Source organism: Augochlora pura, chromosome 7 (assembly GCF_028453695.1).
Source record: "Augochlora pura isolate Apur16 chromosome 7, APUR_v2.2.1, whole genome shotgun sequence".
Taxonomy (NCBI): Eukaryota; Metazoa; Arthropoda; class Insecta; order Hymenoptera; family Halictidae; genus Augochlora; species Augochlora pura.
Genome location: NC_135778.1, coordinates 33647751 through 33668044, shown reverse-complemented (window position 1 = coordinate 33668044; position 20294 = coordinate 33647751). Strand labels below are relative to the sequence as shown.

The following is a 20294-nucleotide window of genomic DNA, read 5'->3' as shown; positions in this document are numbered from 1 at the left end:
TGGCTGCTCTGTGCGCCGTCGCGTTTCCCCGCTAGTTCGCGAAGCTTTCTGCGAGCGAAACATCGTCCGCCTGTCCCGCCGGGTTCGTCGGTTCAAGGGTTAAACGTGCATGAGTATGTGGTATGGAGCAGGTTGCGGCGAAGGCGAGTTCCAATGCGCGAACGGCCAGTGCATCGCCTACGTGTTGCAGTGCACCGGGATAGAGGACTGCGCCGACGGCTCCGACGAGAGGGATTGCGGTAATTATGCCATTTCACGCCACCTACTTTAACGCGAACACTAACACGAACACCGACATCGGCCGCGCTTTTCGCGGCGGTCGCGTAAACAAACGCGATCGATCGCGCGCCGCCACTAGCTAGGGAATTTCTGTCGACGGGAACCGCGTTGCATTTTTCAACGGACCGCGGCTTCGGCCTGCCGAGTGTCCTGAAGGGTCTACAGCCTAGGGAATATTCGTATTCCCGTATGGTAAGCTTCTTCGTTGTCCCTAGGCAGGATCTCCTGGATCTAGCGGAGAATTTCCTGGATCCCAGGGAGAATTCTCTCGATCTTAATAAAACTTTCCAGCATCCTACGGACAATTTCCCAGTTCCTAAGAAAAATTTCCAGGATCCTAGGGAGAATTTCCTGCAGTCCAAGATGAATTTCCTTGACCATAGAGAGAATCTCCTGACACCCGGTGAGGAATCCTACGGTTCTAGGGTGAATTTCCTGGCTCTTAGGGAGAATTGCGCCCATGGCGAACGTTTTCTAGTTCCGGAATGGTTTCTAAAGTCTAGGGAAACTCCCCGGTAGTAACACTGAATCTCCCACGATCGTTCATTGTGATCGTCATCCTAGAGAAATTTTCGTGGCGGAACGTGTACAACGACGAGAGGATGTTCCTGGCGAGATTTAACATCTCCCGGCAGCAATTGATGAAAATTACCGTGGAGGAGAAGAAATCGGATTCCGAGGAGAGAAGCTCGATAAACGGCGATACGCCGACCGGCTTCTACTACAGACGCTTGATGCGTTCTGATAAGAGCGGGCGACGGCTGTTGGAGAAGGAAGATTACGCTGACGAGAGTACCGAGACTACCTCGATGACGATGCAGCAGGGTGGAGAGGGGGGGAGGAAGGTAACGAATACGACGGAAGAGACCGCGAGTATGGGCTCCGACGTTGATGATTCGACCGCGGCTGACGCAGAGGAGTTCGCCACGGCTGCTTCGATCCTCGGAAACGACGCCAAGTCCGTGATTGCTGAAGGGCATAACGGCTCGGATAAGAAGAAAAAGAGGAGGAGGGGGAAGCATCGGAGACGAAAGCAGCCTAAGAACGACTCTGATGTTGATAATTCGACCGTAGTAGACATGGAGGAGTCGTCCACGCTTGCTTCGATTTTTGGGGACGATCTCAAGTCCGTGGTTGCTGAAGAGAATGCCGTGTCGGAGAAGAAGAAGAAGAAGAAGAAGAGGAGGAGAGGGAAGCATCGGAGACGGAAGCACCCGAAGAACGACTACGACGTCGATAATTCGACTGTAGTTTTTACGGAGGAGTTGCCCACACCTGCTCCGATCATGGGAGATCCCGCCTGGTCCGCGGTTGCTGAAGAGAACGTCGCGTCGGGAGTGAAGAAGAGGAAAATGGGAAAGCATCAGAGACGGAAGAACTTGAAGAACGACGCTGGCATCGATGTTTCGATCGCATTTGGCACAGAGGAGCTGTCCACGCCTGCTCAGATCCTTGGAGATGCCACCTGGGCCACGGCTGCTGAAGAGACCACCGCGCCGGTGGGGAGAAAGAAGAAGAACAAAAGGAGAAAACATCGCAAGCAGAAAACGTCTCGGAAGAACGTGACGAACGTAGAATTGGTTCGCGACGATTTGCCTACGCCTGCGTCGATCGTCGATGACGCAACCTGGATTACGTCGAGCGTTGCTGAAGAAGAGACACCCGCGGTCGATCTTATAGAGAAATACGTTTATCATACCACCACGTTGAGCCAGAGCACTTCGACAGAGCCTCCGCCTTCCACGACTGATCTTTTTTCAACGCTGTTGAAGGTATTTAGCGAAACGAACCTGAAAAAAGATGAAGTAGAGTTTGACGAAGATGAAGGCAGCACGAGAAACGGATTGGAAATCGTGGAAGACGAAGATGAACGTCCGAGCTCTTCGACGGAGGAGTGGACGTCGAAGGAAACAACGTCCATCGAACCTTTCAAAGCCAGTACAGGTGATTGGTTCACTGACGGAAGTGGCGAAGAGCTGACAACGCTAGGCGAAGTCAACACTGTGCCGGCAAATACGGAAGAAGACATTGCGCACACGCCAAGATTGAAGCGGTCCTCCGGAGAACGCTTCAACGATGACACCACGGAGACAACGGTGGAGGAGAACTTGAGCACCAAACCGACCAGTTCCAGAAACAACACGAAGATCAGCATTAAATGTAAGATTTTAAAGAAGTATTTGAGGAAATTCTTGAACGGAAGCGACGAGGTCTTGAAGGAGTTGGGCCCGAACTGTTCCTCAGATTGCGACCAGTACTGGAAACTGCTGCTCCAGCACCAGAAAATAAACTCTAACCTGAACGACTCCGGAGAGGCGACGACATTCACCGCGGACGAGGCGAACTACACCCTGGAGAATCTTAAAGAGTCGAAGGAACAGGCGGACGTTTGGGGAGCCAGCTCTAATCTCAGTAAAACAACAGTGTCCCCGGACTTGGTGGAGGTGTTCACCGAGCATAGCACAAGAAAGCCAAAGTCAAGTCGCAGGCACAAAGGGTATCAAGGGAACAAGTCGAAGAAGAAGCCGAATAAGAACGACGATAATGTTACTAAGAGGCCGAAGAAGAAGGACAATGACAGGGGAAGGAACCGGTCCAGCACGACGGTTGACAACTTCACCTGGGACTATCCCGAGTGGACCTCTCCGGCATCTCCGAAATACCATGACGCCGTGGAGCGTAATACCGCTACTCCGATGAAGGACAATTCAACGAGAATGCAGAGTGCCGGGACACTGGAGTCTTCTACTCTTGGGCAGGAAGTGAATATGATCGACTTCGAGGGGTTCGTGGTTCCGAGAGGCTCGTCGTACTCGTGCGACGACGACATGTTCCTCTGCGACGGGTATCTTTGCTTGCATAACAGTATGAAGTGCGATAGGCATCCGGACTGCAAAGACGGCACCGACGAGTTCGATTGCCATGACTTCGGCAACGGGATCCCTAGCCACAGACAGAGGGGCGACCTGCCGTCCTGCAGCAAGCACGAGTTCCCCTGCGACGGCAGGTGCATCAGCAACGTGTATGTCTGCGACGGACGCAACCACTGCAACAACGGAGCCGACGAGGTTGACTGCGGCGACGAAGGTAGTTCAGAATGGGGGTGCAGCTGTCCTAATCTTAAGCTGTACAGACTATCTTGCTTCGTGGGACATCCAGACGCCGGACGTCCGTGGAGTCAGTCGAACTCCGGGCATTCTTTCTGTCCATGTTGTACAAACCGGCTTCGAACTGGCGAAGAAGAGTCTTCTGTGTTCGGACTTCTATGGGAACTTTGTGACGTCCATCTGTGCTGTACAAATACGCCTTGGGAGGATCTAGGGGATTTTCTCTGCTCCGACGATTCCCTCGGCATTCGTGCTCTTAGATTCTTGGGAGGCTAGAGGTAGGTTCGATAGCTCTGATCCGGGGACTCCCGAGCCCCTCAGGATTTTTCTAGGGAACCGCCGAGGCGACGGCGCCGCCTCACGAATGCGACGGAGGAGTCCGACGAGCACTTTTAATCCCCAGAAAATTCCACTAGAGAACAGTAGGCTCTGTGTTCGAACGGAGCACGACGAGCTCTGTTTATTAGTGATCGCCCGAGACCCGGCGAGCTAATCCCACGGGATTTGCTCGGACACGTAGTTCCCGTTTCCTTACTCGTCGAGGTAGCTAGCTGCGAACAGACACAATACGTTCCACTCGATACACAGACACTGTACATAAACCCACGGAATATTATTCTAACCCGTCCACCAGGGGCTTCTTCAGATTGCTTTAAGTGTTAGTCAGCTTCGAAGGACTCCCCTGTAAAAAGTCACCCAATCCCCACTGTATCGAGCCCCGTCGAGGAGTTGGTCGCTCTGCTGGGCTGCGGATATTCAGAGGAAAAGTCGCTTTACTGCCGAGTGAATCCACGGCCTTGCCACGCTGACTGGGGATCTACGTCTGATCAATCACGAGATTCATTTGCTAGCTAGACCCGTCGCTGACTCGAATTACTAGATGTCTTACCACTCACACTCCACTTCTCCTTGATGCGAATCATTCACTCGAACCACTAACTGTCTGACCACGTACTTTCCTGTTCTCCTCGATGCCTGACCAATATTCTCCTATTGTCGTCGAATCACTTACAGGATTAATTCACTCGGTGTCTGATCAGGGACTGTATACAATCTACTTCACTTTCCGATCAGTAGTCGATTTAATCCACTTCACGTCTGGCCCGGCAGACTGAATCTACACGACGCTTGACTACTCGTCGTAGACTTAGTTTGCTGTGTCCGATCAGACGCAAGATAAATCTACTTTGCAACCATGTACTTGAACAAATCTATTCGATGTCTGACCAGTGGCGAACTGAGTCTACCGAGGATTTTGACGGACCAGAAAGCGGCGACCCTATTCCACTCGAAAACAGAAACTGAGTCAGTGTGGCAAGGCGACCGGTGAGCTTACGGGCCAAAGAATATATCGCAGGCCCAGAGTGTACCGTAACGATCACTGTGACGAACTGCTTTCAGTGTGTCGACGTCCCGTGTCGCTTTAAATGTGTCCCAGGGTGGACAGCTTTTGTACATAACGCTCCCCCGATGGGGCTTCGAGCTTTTCACGGTCGGGCGATCCTCGTGGTTCAGTCCCTGGACCCGCGAACAGCCCGGAGCCTCCGAGAAAGGGGTGGCCAGTGTTGACGAAACAGGCTGTTTGTTTTTGCCGGTGGCGCCCTGTAGAGTCGGCCCCGTGCCCTTCTATGGACTTCACCTGCAGCGACGGCTCTTGCATATCGAAGGGCGCGGTTTGCGACGGATTGGACGACTGCCCGAGAGCAGAAGACGAGCTTGACTGCGGTATACAATCACTTACGTTCTCTAACGGGGCCGTTCGACGTTCGCCGATCCATCGTTCCGTCGATCTTACCGATCGCGATGGATCCTGGGGGACAAGCGAACGCGCGAACGGTCCTAGCTTCCGCCTGCTACAATGATCCTCGCCTCTCGGGGCTGCTCCGTGACAGCGTCGGACCGAGTCGCGACGATGAACGCTCCGACCCAAGTCTTCGTTAATTAATTGGAAACTTCCCGTTGCATAAATTATTCTATTTCGTGTCCATTTAATTAATTGTATTTCACTTCGTATTAATTTATTTTGTTTTATTTTAATTCATTTGGTTTTATTTAATGTATTTTATTCTGTTATATGTTACTCGGTATATCAAGAAATGAACTCCTTGTAATCTGTAAGGAAGGCCAAATTGAATATCTGTTATATGAATTTTGTTAATTGGAAACTTTTAAACAACAAGAAGTGATTCCAACTTACGCCGACCGGGCTCGCTCAGCGTTTATTGATTTCAGGGATCGCTGTCACTTATCCAATTTCAATCGCGGCCAATGAAGCGTCGTTCACCGAAAAGTCAGTTTGTTTTCGCGGTCCGAGCAACCGCGAACGAAAACTACACCGCGGACGCGTTACCAAGATCGGAACGTTCATCGTCGCTGTCGTTCCCGCACTAATAGCTTCGCGTGACCACCGCCCCACTGTTAATCTTGTAAATTAATTGTGCGTAGCGAGAACGATGGTCGCGAGACTTTATCGTTCCGGCCGTAGAACTAACGGTGACCGGTTCTACGATCGATTAACCGTCGGTCCTGTAAGTTGCACCCCAGATACGGATCCCGTAACTCGCGACAAGCTTTGGTACTACTAGTGTTGGTCGAACGCTTTCGTTGTTCGAGCTTCTTCCAGCTTCCATGGTGTCCACGATAGAAACGAAACCCCCGGGGAGAATAGTTGACACAGAAGTAGCCCTCCTTTCGTCGAGGAACTGTCGTCCCCTGTCTCGGCGACCAGGGGGTGTGCCCGTCGGAGACGCTTTGATTACGACGATCGTCGAGTTCACCTGTCCGAAGGCTCGGTAATCGGCCACTACGGCGCCACCCCCTGGTCCCCGAAACGAAGTTCACCGCTTCCCAGTTGATCGTCGACATCTCTGTACATAAATGTGTGTTCTCTGCTCATATATATTCCCGCTGCGACACAAACGACCGCCACACTAAACAAACAGAACGGGAATGCACGCCCACGCAGTTCAAATGCCACACCGGGAACAAGTGCATCGAAGGGGTCTACAGGTGCGACGGCCATCCGGACTGTCCCGACCAGAGCGACGAAGATTGTGCGAACAAGAACACTACACACGCGACTGAGCTTCCCAGTATGCCTTCTCGCCCCATTTTTATTTCATTTTTCCGTTTGTCTATACGTTCGTGGACGCCGGCTGCGCGAAATCCTTTCGCCGGTGTCGTGGGCACATAAATTCTGATACGCTCTTTCGAAACCGCTTTCACGAGGATTCCGCGCAACGGCGGAATCAATTACGGGCACTGGCCGATCAGGAGCGAAGACCTCCGGTTCGATTTGACTAGTCGGAAGTATTCGAGATGTTTGAGACTGTTCGGTTAAGTTTGATCAGGTTCGACTAAGTCTGAACAAGCGGCGTTGGAAGTTTGAGAAATTCTTGGCCGAGCCACTCGGAAAGAAGGACTTTCATCTGAGCCGGCCAGTGCCTCAAAACCCTCATATATGTTTTGATGTCTGCTTTGGACCGTGATTCGACTCCTCTTCCTCTGCGCTGTGTGCTTGCCGCACGAGTCCACAGTCTGCCTAGGTAGAGACTGTCGTTGTTTGTCCAGCACTCGCCGACGGGCATCACGGCGCTCTAATTAATTAACCGGATTAAAGAATCCGGGCTTCTTTGCTCTCGCGAGAGATCCTACTCGAAGGATCCATCCGACGTGGAACGGTCGGAACAAGGAGCGCCGTGGTCCCCGCTCGTACTTGTTTGCTCCCCGCCAAGTAACCGCTTCGTTTTTGGGAGTAGCATTTTTCGCAACGCATTGTTTGTCTATGTGAACCGCTCAGAACCGGCTTGGCCTACCTGGACCGATCAGGGACTAAGGGAATGCGATCCGAGCAAGTATATGCGTTGCGACGACGGCAGATGTGTGCTGCTAAGACGCAAATGCGACAATATCTTCGACTGTCTAGATGGCAGCGACGAACGTGGCTGTGGTAAGACCTCTGTTCATCCTATGATGGGTCACTCAGTGTGTTCAGAATTTTGTGATGGACTTGGTTTTCTTAAGAGTCTAACCTATGACTCGATTTACTGAAAATCTGACCAATAATTTACTCAATCTACTGAAAACTTGATTAATAATCGACCCATTCTACTTAAAGTCTGACCAATAACTGATCCGTTCTACTGAAAGTTTTGAAAACGATTGACTCACTCTACCGAAAATGTGACCAATAATTGATACAACATACTTGAAGCCTGAACAATACCAGACGTTATCCAATTATAACTGATCAGCCTTAAAATCTAACCTGTAACAATCCTAATTCACTTGTAATCCGACTAGAAAGACTCCTAATCTCCTGTAAAGCTGACCAGTAGCACACCTAATCTATTCAAAGTCTGGTCAGGCAGTACAAACTTAAATTCTGACCAAAAACATACCTACTTCCACTCAAAGTCTTTCTAGAAAAAGTGTGACAATTGCTATGGTCTGCCCTGGTTACTGAGCTCTCGCAGCTCTCATTTTTATTTAAATAAAACATTATTAAATTGAAGATATGGTATCCTTGACATATTTAAATTATGACAAAATGCGTACTTGTATAAAAGACGTCAACATGTAATTGAAATTTTCCAAGAAGAAAATTATTTAATTTGCGAGAAACATCGTACGTCATTTCAATGATTATAGCAACTGACACGCCCTAAATTACTCTAAATCTTGACACAGTCCGCTGAAAAGCTGAAAAAGAATCTAGAACGATCACTGATCTAATATTTTGACGAACTGCAACTTCTGAGTGACCTCGTTACACCCTCTCCTACCACCGTCCCCTGATTCGCCTAACGAATTGGCCGCGCTAACGCATTGTTCGTGTGCTTTACACGTGTTGTATCGGGCAAGGTGTCTGCACTCCGGCTGAATGGAAATGCGCCAGCGGTGAATGTTTGCCGGAAACCGTGAGATGCGACGGCATAATGCAGTGCTCTGACGGATCTGACGAGGATCGATGTGGTAACTATGTGTCCCGTAGCCCCGCCTTTTCCGCTCCACCTTGAAAATTGGCCGTCCACCCTCTCTTTCCCTGCTACCACAGATAAGATCATGTTCGACGACGTTTGATCGGTGTCGCGGTTGCCCCACTAATCCTCGTTCGAGTCACTCAGAGAGCCGCAACTAACAAGCAATTGTCCGATCAGATCAGATATCAACAATCGCATTCCCTCGCCCGCGTGCATAGTTCGTTGCCGTAGCAAGCAATCGGTAGAATTTTACTGATTATTTGTGTCGCACGCGTCTCGTCTTCTGCATGAACGGTAGAGATTGCATGATTTCATGGTCTTTCGACAACTTCGACCGAATGTGTAAGTACTTCTCGACGTCCTGGGACTCCGAAGGACAAACGCGAGGTAGCCTGGGGCAAGGGTGGCGACAGGGTCCACTGTCTTTGCTGCAAGGTACTTTTCAGGTTCGCAGATGCAACTTTAGTAGGTTTTTCTAGGCCTGGGGAATTATGCCAATCTCCGGAGACCTTTCATACTTGAGTATCTCGGGGGTACACGTATCTCTAAGGTCCTCTATCAAATTCTTGCAAGGCCAGGATCTTTGGGGTCAAAGAGATATAACTTTAGCAGGTTTTTCTGAACCTAGAAATCTCTGCCAGTCTCAAGAGACCTTGTAGACTTGGGTTTTCCAGGAGTAATCAAATCTCCAAGGTCTTCTAGCAATTGCTATAGTCTTCAGGATCAAAGAGATGTCATTTCGACAGATTCTTTTATCCCTGTGGAGCTCTGCCAATATCTGGAGATCTTTTAGTCTCGGATATCCAGGGGAGGATGAATCTCCAAGGTCTTCTAGGTCCTGGAAGGCTATAGTCTTCAGGCTGAAAGAGGTCTCTAGGCTGACAGTGTCTTAAATATACCGCTCGAGCCTGAAGAGCAAATTAAACGGGGACAGGGGACACCTGTCGTCAGGGCCATTTTTCTTCCTCCGTTCTGATCCCGTATCCCAACGACCGCACGATGCTGTACGGAGAACAACTTAGACATTCTCGGGATGAAATTGTAGTGAACGAATGTCCGGATGGAATGTTCCGGTGCAACGACGGACTGTGCCTCGACAGTAAGAGACGTTGCGACGGCCGGCCGCACTGTCGCGATGGCTCCGACGAGATCAACTGCCGTGACTCAAGGCCAGGCTCGGCACCTTCGGGTACTGTTTCGTTCACCACCGACTCGAGTTCCTCGACCTTGAGGGCTCGAGACCTCCCCGGGGACGAGTTGCTCTCGAGTCCATGCCGCGAGGTTCTCGCTCCTCGGGACGGCTCCAAGTGGACCCTGAAGGTCTACCTTGATCCAACGGGCCCTGAAGAGCGAGACCGAGTAGGCAACGATCTCGATGCGAAGAGATCATTTTTAGAAACCGACGGCACGACTTGATATGCATCTCGATCGTGGTTCCGTGACTCAGATGCTGGATTCCGCTTGGTAGATCCGCATGATCTATAGCGGCACGAGACATCGACGCGGACTCGAGGCAATTTTCCCCGGGAGAAGCAATCAAGGTGCAACGAGAATCATTCCTGTTTCATTCTCGACCCATTTTTTCTCTCTCTGTATCTTATCTGTCTGTTTGTTCCCCCCGTGCCTGCATCCCGCGCCCGACCCCCGCTCCTCTACACACGTAATTTCACCGAGCTACTCTAACACGCAGCTGATGAATTATTCCCGCTACGAGTTTCGACGTTCCGTTTGACCTCGCGCTTTTTTTCCCCCCACCCCCCGCAGCCCGGGCCGCCGGCGAATCTTCGAGAGAATCCCATTAACATCGGCCGGCCGGCCGGCGTCTCATGGGGTTCGCATGGCCTCCCCATTCTATCCCCAAAGATTGCAATTCCGCGCGCACGCTTTTCGAATTGGCTCGTAATCATCCCCGCGAAAAAACCGGCCGCGGTCCCGCTCCGATCCAGCCGCGCGAACTGTTTCGTTGGTCACGGATCGAAATCGGGTTGGAATTCGCGGCGAATTTCATCCGTCCGTTCAACGTTTATTTCTCACCGTCAATTATGTAAAGTTGGCTTACAATGTTTGTTTTAATTTGAATCGTAATTCACATCTGTACAGGATTCGCTCTTTTATGTTTAGATTTCATCAGCCAGCCTTTTATTTGAGTTTTTCTCTCCGTTCTTCTATTTTCACTTTCCCTTTGTGCAGCCACCGTCCCCATAATACCGGCCACTTGTTCTCCTTTCACCGGCGGATCCTTTATTATTTGTTCGACGAAATAATATTTAATTACGAATCAGCTAGATTTAAAATCTGCCGGAAATAACGGCCGCGTACACGACCGGTGCCATGTAGGGGCGTATAAAAATTCCTAAAGACGTTTATAATTGTCGCGCGATATCCGGTCGATGCGATCCGAATCGAGACTACGACAAATAATTTATTAATCGGTTCAGCCACGGTTCGGCGGCGGATGCTCGATAAATAATTTATCGTACGCACGGCGTGATAAATTCTTCCCCGACGGATTGTTCGCGGTTCCATTAGCGAATCGAATCGTATCAAAAGACAGATGCAACAGTCAGCGTAACATACATCGATCGTGCCCCTAATTCCCATTGGCCGTGCAGGAGATTCTTAAGGGTATTTATTTATCGGGCAGCGTATTCCCCATAAAAATCGAAGGGTAGGTAGTTGCACGGCCCGGGCGGGAGAGTCGAGCGTGAAAAACGAGGAGGCGAACAGAAGCCAAGAGAATGGAAATCGATGCGTGGGCGCGCGGGATCGCTTCGGGAGGCTCCTCGGCTCGCGCGTCGGTCTTCAAGGCGGCAATTAAGAAGCTGTAACTAATGCGAGGGCTCGGCCAGACTCGGCGAGAGCCGTTAATCTCGTTTCGTCATTCTATCGACCGTGTTCTCCTCTCCGGCACGCGGACGTTGACTGCCTGCCGCCCTCGCCACGACGCTGGCGCCGCGACGACTCGGCCCCCAGTTTTCAAAAAAACAAATTCTATACGTAATTGTCTACACTAACGATTGATCATTTTTGTTTTAAATATGGGGAAGTTGGAGATGGTTAAATTATTATTACGGAGTAGTTCATTTATTGTTATTTATGCTGACGCAACCGCGAAGCCTCTCTTTTTAAAAACACCCTATACAATCGTAATCTGTAAGGTGACTCGTTATACTAATATCTTTCAATTTTTCAAGTCAATGCAAAAGTAGTTTCAACCTTCAATTGAGTAACAAATTATTTTTTAAATTCTTACAATTTTAATTAGTACAATGCAATTTGTCGCGACGCCACTAACAACCCTCTTTTTTAAATGGCACTGTACGCAATTATAATTTACTAGAACGATGTCACAAAAATATTTCCAACTCTTAAGATTAAGGGGAACATAGTTTAAATTCTTAATTGAAGAACAAACTTTTTTTCAACCCTCTAGAATTTTATTTAATTCAACGCAATTTATATTAGTAGCATTGTGAATCCTATTTTCTAAAGGACAGCCTACTGAATCATAATTCGTAAGAATGATCATCGGAAAAATATTTCCAACTCTAAAGATCATAGGAAAAATAGTTTCAACCATTGAAATGGGAGGCAGATATCTTGCAATTAATTGGCTGTTGTTTCCTCGATCTAAATTCGCAGGGTTCTCGAAAACGATTGTGCCAGAATAGCCGGGTTAGTTTTTCGGCTAGAGGAGACTTGAATTTTGAGAACCGCTGGAGCGGTTTCGCGCGCGAGCACGCACCCTCGACCGCATTTGAAGACGTTTCTCTCGGGGGAGGGGACGAAGGTCCGCATGAAAAAAAATCGCCGCGCTGCCGGTTCTGTGAGCAGCTTTTTCGCGTTTACCGCTCGAAGATTCGCAACGGGCCGGGGTCCAATGAATTTTTCAGGGAAAACCACCCCCTCCCGGTTCGGGACACGTGTATGCGGCAACGCCCGGCGCATAATTGATTCGGTCAAAGTGGTTATTATTATTCGACTCGTTCGTCTAAAAATTTCTTTAGAATCCTCGACCCAGTTGCGCTATTTTTGTCCGAATAATTTGCGAGGGATGTTGCCGGAGTGAGCTAGCGCGTCCGCCTCCCCACTCCGCCCCGCCCGTCCGCGCGTTCCGGTCTCTGTCCAATCCCCGGCGAATATTCCCACACCCTCGGACGAATATTTCCGTGATCCTTGGAATAGAAAAAAAAAAACCACCCCTCGCAAAACTGTCTTTGTGTGTTTCAGGCCTGTTGACCCTTTGACACTTTTCTCTCGACTGAACAGTTTGAGCGACTCGATAAATACTGCGTTTCCGAATCGTGATGCTACTTGCTCGACCCTCTATCTATCTATCTATCTCTGTCTCTCTCTTTCTCTATTTTTTTCTCACCTCTCTCTTCTTTCAGCACAGGTTGCCTGAAGATTGATATGTGAACGAGCATTTTTCTCTTTCTTTCACTTGTACGTGTGTCTTTCTTTTTCTTTCTCTCGAGAATCTGGTGACATTTCGCACTGTAGTAACCATTCTTGGACACGTATTTTGACGCGTTTGTGGTAAGTTAATGGTACATTACAGTGTAAATGATACAATTTCTGAAAACGTCACGAAATTCTCTGGATCCGGTACTATTTCGAATCTCTGCTACCGTTCGACAATCTCTCGGTCGTGTTTTATTTCTGACTTGTCTATCTCTCTTCCACTTTCTCTCTCTCTCTCTCTCTCTCTCTCTCTTTCTCTTTCTCTCTCACTCTTTTTCTGTCTCTTTCCTACTCTCTCTCTCTGTCTTATGATACCTATACTACATAGTCTTAGATTTACGAGGCGTCTCCTTCTGCCTAGATCTATCTGTCTGATACCGTCTGAACGTTCGTAGCTTTTGGGAAAGTACATTTATACACCCCGCCCCGTCCTCCCCAGGGAGGACGTAGTTCACGGAGTTATCGTGGCTGCACAGTAGAATTTTCGCAACTTGCTACTCTTCCGATAGCGGCGTCCTTCTTCAATTGGAATACCGATCGGCAATACCGCGGCAAAACGCCTTCGGCGTTAATGCTGATTATCGGGCCGATTAGCGGGCCGAATGACACGGTCGCCCGATAATGGTAACGAATTGCGCGCCGCGCCGCCCTCCGCAGAGAACCGATCGCGAACGATGCTCCCGCTGTTACTGACAACAGAAAACGTTCCGTGCCGCTCGAAACCTTCACCGTACCATTCAAAATGGCCCGCGTGATCGATACCTGCCGAGGAAACGACTCGTTCTATCCCGCGTTAATTAACGCTAGAACTGTAGCAACAGCTAAGACGGAGCTCTTTCTCCTACCCGAGATGACTGGTCCTTAAACAATACATAATAGTAGAATATATTTACATCTAGTGATTTATTTAAATATTTCATAAATATCTAACATCCTAGATTCAAAATTGTTTTCATCGTGAATAAATGAAACGAAAATGAAATTCGTAGCATTCAGTTGTAAAATGTAACACGAGCAATTTTACAATGAAAAATTGTAAATTTTTACCGGTGTGGTAGTTCTAGCGTCAACCATTTGCACTCGAAGCCAAATTAATGCACAATTTCAAATAGTTTTTCCGACCTAAATGGTATCTTCATTTTATACACACATATGTATAATCTAGTGCATTTTATAGATGTGAAGCAATTTAATATAAATATAACATTTAAACATTTGGACACAAAGAAATTTGATTAATGAGATTACTTTTAACCGTGACAGAACAGTTTTTAATGGCGCCGTGCAATCGCTGATCGAGTGCAAAGAGTTAATAACCGTCCTGGAGCTCGGAAACGCGCGACTACGGCCGCGCGAATTTCGCTTGAGAATGTCTCGCGACATTCTCCGAATTCTTATCGGAACGGCCGATCCGGGGAAAAGAGTTCGAGGTTCAAAATTAGCCGAGTGAAATGCTTAGCTAACGAGCTCGCGGACTGGCATAATTGTCGGCTTAATCGAATCGGTATTCCAATTCTATTTCCGACTAATTTCCGTGAAGCTAACATGGGATGAGCCGGTGTACTCCGCGTCTCTTTTATGAAACGTCGCATGACATCCGGCAGTGTGCACCCTGTTTGTTTGACGAGCTCGGCTTATCCTCCCCTGGTCCCTCGCGGGACAGTCTATCGATCGCTTAATTATCGCGGCCACTTATTCAACCAGACCCTCCTTCGGCCATCCGGCGAATAAAATCGGCCGACAGTTTTCCGGAAGGTCTGCCGCATTTCGCTCGGTAACGCCGCAGGCGTGTGCACTGCCGACATTTTCTTTCTCTATTGTCTATGGGATATCTTTCTATCGTCTTCTATCGGCCGCCGAGGTTCCTTTGCCGCCGCTGACCTACGCTAATGGTTTACAGAGTGCCCGGATGGACAGAAACCGTGCGACAACGGCGTGTGCATCAACAAGGAGTTTTTCTGCGACAAAAACCCGGACTGCCTAGACAACAGCGACGAGCGGAATTGCCGTAAGATTATATGCCTGGAGCTATCGCTCGCGGGGCCCTCCTGTTTGATAATTTGTCTGAGTCTACTGTGGAATTTTTGGACACTGCGTCGACGAACCGCGCTTACGGTGCCCGACGAAAATATTCGATCACCTAAATCGCAATAATCTCTTCACGATTTTGCTGAAGCCACGTGAATGTTTTCAAGATGTTGGGGGAAACCAGTTTACTGGAAAATTCTTGAGAAAGATTTTCTAAAATTACGATTAATTGAGATAACAGATAAAAGCTCCGAATTTTTAAGTCTTTTATCTGAAGCCAGAACGAAAATTTAAACAATGATCGCAGTTTTTCTCGTTATAGGCTCGGATAAAAGAGTTTAGAGATGGTAATTTTAGTTTGTTTATTGTTACAAGTAATCGTAATTGTTGGAGAAAACTTTCTGGTAGTGCAAGCTAGTCCCTTTAACGTCTCAGAAATAATTTAAATCATTTGGTCGAATCGTGAAAAAGTTGTTCTGTTTTAAATGGCGTTCGAGTACTTTCGTGAGCCATTGTATATACAGGGTGTGTAAAATTGTTTGGTCTTAGATATCATGAGCAAATTCTGCATCTTCGATTCAGTGGAGATTTGTAAGAGAAAGTTGCCGGAAATTATCTTTGAACATGATTTTCATAGTAAAATTTTTTATAATTGGATCGTACAATGCTCATCAATGAGAACAATAACTTCAAAGGATCCATGAGGAACTATCGTAAAAGATAATAACAATATCACGTTAGTATTAAAATTGGACAGAAATTTTATTCGAATAAATAAACAGAATAATGTATGACGAATTATTCGTTAAAATAGATGGAATATTGTATGACAAATTATTTGTCAAAATAGATGAAATAATTTATAACGGACAATGAATAACAAATCTATAAAATCATGCTCAAGAACAGTTTTAGAACAGCTTATAGGTTTTCACCGATCCAAAAACGTAGAATACGCCTGAAACAGCCTAAACCGAACATTTTTGTACACCCTGTACAGCTGCGAAATGTTTCACTTGAGAGTATCGAAGTAAATCGCACAGTGTCAGAGAATGTAACGACCATGAAAATTGCAGCGGACCCCGACGGAACCGACAAGCATCCGCAACCGGTAAGATGTCACCAGGACGAGTTCGCCTGTCGCGATGGCAAAACCTGCATCCCCTCGTACGCGGTTTGCGACGGTAGTTTCGACTGTCCCGACGAGGACGACGAGTTCAACTGTCCCGAAGGTGAGCGAACCCGTGTGGCTAGGAGCCAGGATGACGAAATCGCACCTAGACGCCATGTAGACGAACGTAGGCAGGCCTAAAGTTGGCAGCACTGCCGGAGGGCTCAATGACACAAGCTGTGCTACCAGCCATGTAACTTCATTCAAATGGCACTGAAAACATGGCTGCGAGTAGATCTTGTTCCTTTCCGATGACACCTCGAGATTTCAACAGGGAGGATAACAATTTTTTATTATATTTTCATCGTCATGCAGGACATACCAAAAGTTACTCAAAATCGGAGAATATGTTTCCGTGGTAATTTGCAGCAATTTTTCCTTTAGCGCAAATGCAATTCGCGGCCTTGTTTGCGAGTTATTGACGAAAAACACTGACCAATGAGAAGCGAGCTAACGCGAGGCGGTCATGCCAACAAGAACATAAAGCCCAGTTTCGCTTATTGGCTCGGCTGCCTTGCGCCAGTCGATCTCGCCGCTCATTGGTCACTATTTATCGCTAATAACTTGTAAACGTAGCCGCAGATTGCATTTGTGCTAAGGGAAAAATTTTCTTCAAATGACTCGGGGAACCCCCCATTTACCTAATTTTGAGTTATTTTTAATTTTCGAGTTTCGATTTAATAAATTCAATTGCTGATTGATTGTAAGCACTGCACGTACTTACAGTGCACGAGCATTCGATTAAACGATTAGAACTCTACTCGAGGACTCATCGGACTCCACAGTGGGCTGGAAAGACCCGTCGCATACTCTTCAACTTCAAACCTTCAAACCTTGAAAATTTAAAACGATTTCAACTAGGACAAAAACAGGTTTCCAGCCCATTGCGGGCTCGTTCGCTGGGAGCAGAGAGACTGCCAAAGCTCTTTGTAAATACACTTCACTTTCGATCTTGCACCTTCGATCCGTTAGATCACACTGAGCACCAGGTGCGTACACAATGTTTGGTTCTGACACAAGCGTGCACACCTGCTAGAGGAAACAAATCGTGTCGCACTGACTGCACCATGTACCGCTGCCAGATCTTACATTAAAAAAAAGAAAAAGACAAAAAATGAAAATCTCGGTTCTCCGACAAATTCTGTTCCAAGTTTGCATTCGTGTATAGGAACAACCCCACGAAGAATTCGAGTCGCACGGTGTTCCTCGGTCAGGGCACTAGAAGCACTGGCTCTGTCTCAGAGAAAGGGGATAAAGAACAAAATATGGTCGAAGGGGATCACGTTGTTTGCCCAGAGACCTAAATGGCCGTCGAGGACCCGAAAGAGAATCGAACAAACAATTCCGTCGATGGCCAATTAGAGGCATAGGCTTAGGCGTTCGGTTACTTCTAGGTAGAAATGCGGATAGAACCTCCTCGGGGGGGCATCCGGACAGCCATACCTACAAGAACCAGGCTGGCAGGGGTCACAAGTCGGACTATCAGCCGCCGGCTAACCTAAGCACACGAAGGAGTTGTGCTCCGGATGATTTTGTTTGTGCTGATGGCACTTGCATCCCTGAAATCCAGCACTGCGACCATTTCTACGATTGCCGCGACTTTACCGACGAACAGTATTGCTTCGGTTAGATCACTTCGGGACCCTCGAGATCTGCTGGCCTCCTTTCTCCGCCATTTTTTGTCGCCTGATCGCGATTAGAGACAACTATCGCGAATGCCTGATATTTTTCAAGAACCATCGGATTCAATGTCTCCCGACAGTTGTCGTTTCGAGGACGCCACAGACTCTCCGGGATCTTCGTTTTCTTTCAGTATTAGCAGCAGCCAAATAGACTGTGTTTGCTCGAGTAGACACTTGACTACTCGCTCGGACCACTTCTACAGGGTGTCCCATTACTAGCGACGGGAAATTGTCTCGAGCGGACCAGGCTCCGCTGGAAACAGTTTTCGAAGAGAGATATAGGTCCGGATGATTTGCAATAGGACGCCCTGTACAAATAGCCCTGTATTATTATAGTCGTCCTGCCTGATACCCGTAGATGTTCACACCTCGCTCGTGGCATGAGTTCAGTATATACACCTTGTAGCAAACACCTGTACGGAAAATCAGAATGCTGAACTGTTTACTCAGCATGTCCCATTTTCTCTCTAGGTGTCGTAGATGATAGTTCTTTGTCTACACGGTGCGCAGACTGCACCGGAAAGTTTGACTGATTTGTTTTACCGGTGTCCTTGTTAGATACCTTGACGATTCCGCGAACCTTTAGAGGACTGTTTCTCTGGTAACGATAGATCCCTGTCTGGTCGACAACATTTATGTCTCGTTCACATTTCTGACAAATATTATATATTGGTTTCATTGGTGTCTTGTCTCTGATACGTCGTTCTACAATTCTTGTTGTTATTTTAGGCTGCGGAAAGGATCAATTCCAGTGTGCGAACGGAGACTGTATCAGGTCTGACCAGAAGTGCGACGGCTACATCAACTGTGCCGACGGAAGTGACGAAGAGGAATGCGGTAATGTTTTTATAATATTATACTATATATATTTATATTTTTGATAGATATTTATTTATTTTTGTATTTATTATGTCACTGATTTGATTTGTCATATTACTGATACGCATTGATTTTTTCTACTTATTACATTGCTGATATCTATTTATTCGGTTCGTTAGACCGACCAGAACCCCACCCGATGCCTGGACGGTGTCCTGCTGGCTTCATCATGTGTGTCACCGACAAGGACTGCGTCCCACAATCCTCCATTTGCAACGGAATCGCAGAATGCAGAGACCGATCCGACGAAGCGAATTGCGGTTCGTAGATTTTCAAGGTTTCCCAGTTTGTTTTCAAGTGCCGAGTTTATCGAAATTTCTGTTTGCCTCTCCCAGAACCGCCACACTCGAAGTCGAGCCTGAACCTAAAGACGTACCCCAGCGAGCAAGTAATCAAAGAAAGTAAGCATTTAACGTTTATCTCTGACTTTAGGATTATTTCCAAACTGAAGTAATCGAGCATTTGAGATGCGACGGTGGTTGAGATGTGTTTATTAATAAAAATTCTCGTTATTTTTCTTGCCTTGGCCAGACCCGGCGAAGCAAGGTAAGACTTTCCGAGAGACATATACTTCTCTATGGATCATAGCCACGTGGCGATAATTAATGTCCGATTAATCTGTGCCCATAAAGAACATCTCATCGTAAATCAACATTCGTCTAGGTCACAGTGTCGATTAATGCCATGCCCGTTACACGCAGGGTAACATTTTAATTATTTGTTGCGTGCCGAGGGAGCTGAACAAGGCGAACAACATTCTCAAATAAAAATATATCCATTCCCCCGGTATACAGGGTGTTCCAACTATCTCGAGCAAGGGACCTCAAATATGTCGCTTCTAACGTCATTCTTTTCAGTTGGAACATCCCTTGAATAGGGTATACGCGACAAGTTTGCCACCAATTTTTAGGCGTTTCCTATAGTGCAATTGAAAAAATGTTTCTGACAAGATCTTCTCGGCGTTTGATGAACTATATGGTCGTGTATACATTATCAAAAAATGTATTGTACGTCAAAATCCTCTTGACTTTTTTAAATGGTAATATATGTATATTTTCGGAGCTATGGGATTGTTGCTGATGCCCAGACGAATTCATCGGTGTATTATGCTACGATCTTGAACTCGAAACTTTTGTACAAATGTAATTTTAATGAGAACTTATTTTCAACAAAAAATATTGATATTGTGGGCATGTGGCCCATTAAATGCCGATAAAATTATATGTAAAACATTTTCTAATTGCTCTATGGCGTATACCCTGTATAGCATGTTCTACGTTCACGTAAGAGTCCAGGAAACTCTAATCCGCACTACTACATGGGCGTTAACACGTGCATGAGATTAATTTCGTACGAATAACAAGCTATGAGATCGCGTTAGCAAACACTCTAACTCTATCAAATCGATTAGGTCGCGAGGTGGTGTTCCAATGTCGAGACGAGGGTCCCCTGCGGGCCAGAGTCCGCTGGCTTCGCAGCAACAACCTGCCGCTGCCTCCTGGCAGCACAGACATCAATGGTCGTCTGGAGATCCCTAATATTCGGATGGATCATGCTGGAACCTACATCTGCGAAGCTGTAGGCTATCCTTCATCAACGCCTGGCCAACAGCTCTCTGTCTACCTTCAAGTAGAAAAACGTAGGTACCACGGAATAGTCAGTATTCAAATTGAACAGAAAGAACTAATTAACAAAATGTCAT

The 20294-nt window shown here is 47.4% G+C and overlaps 1 protein-coding gene across 19 annotated transcripts in view; it reads left to right on the top strand.

Annotated features, from left to right (window-relative positions):
* Trol (terribly reduced optic lobes) overlaps positions 1–20294 on the top strand; it is a 163972-nt gene that overhangs the window by 129008 nt on the left and 14670 nt on the right. For 10 of the 19 annotated variants that reach the window (XM_078187340.1, XM_078187342.1, XM_078187335.1 and 7 more), the window contains 13 exons: positions 132–239; positions 4995–5111; positions 6329–6478; positions 7186–7335; positions 8250–8360; positions 9414–9557; positions 14733–14840; positions 15937–16092; positions 18443–18550; positions 18712–18852; positions 18928–18993; positions 19124–19138; positions 20004–20231. In XM_078187340.1, coding sequence (XP_078043466.1) covers positions 132–239; positions 4995–5111; positions 6329–6478; positions 7186–7335; positions 8250–8360; positions 9414–9557; positions 14733–14840; positions 15937–16092; positions 18443–18550; positions 18712–18852; positions 18928–18993; positions 19124–19138; positions 20004–20231 — 1602 coding nt within the window. The remainder of the gene's footprint in view (positions 1–131; positions 240–4994; positions 5112–6328; positions 6479–7185; positions 7336–8249; positions 8361–9413; positions 9558–14732; positions 14841–15936; positions 16093–18442; positions 18551–18711; positions 18853–18927; positions 18994–19123; positions 19139–20003; positions 20232–20294) is intronic. The other 9 variants (XM_078187336.1, XM_078187337.1, XM_078187334.1 and 6 more) reach the window with 9 other exon arrangements.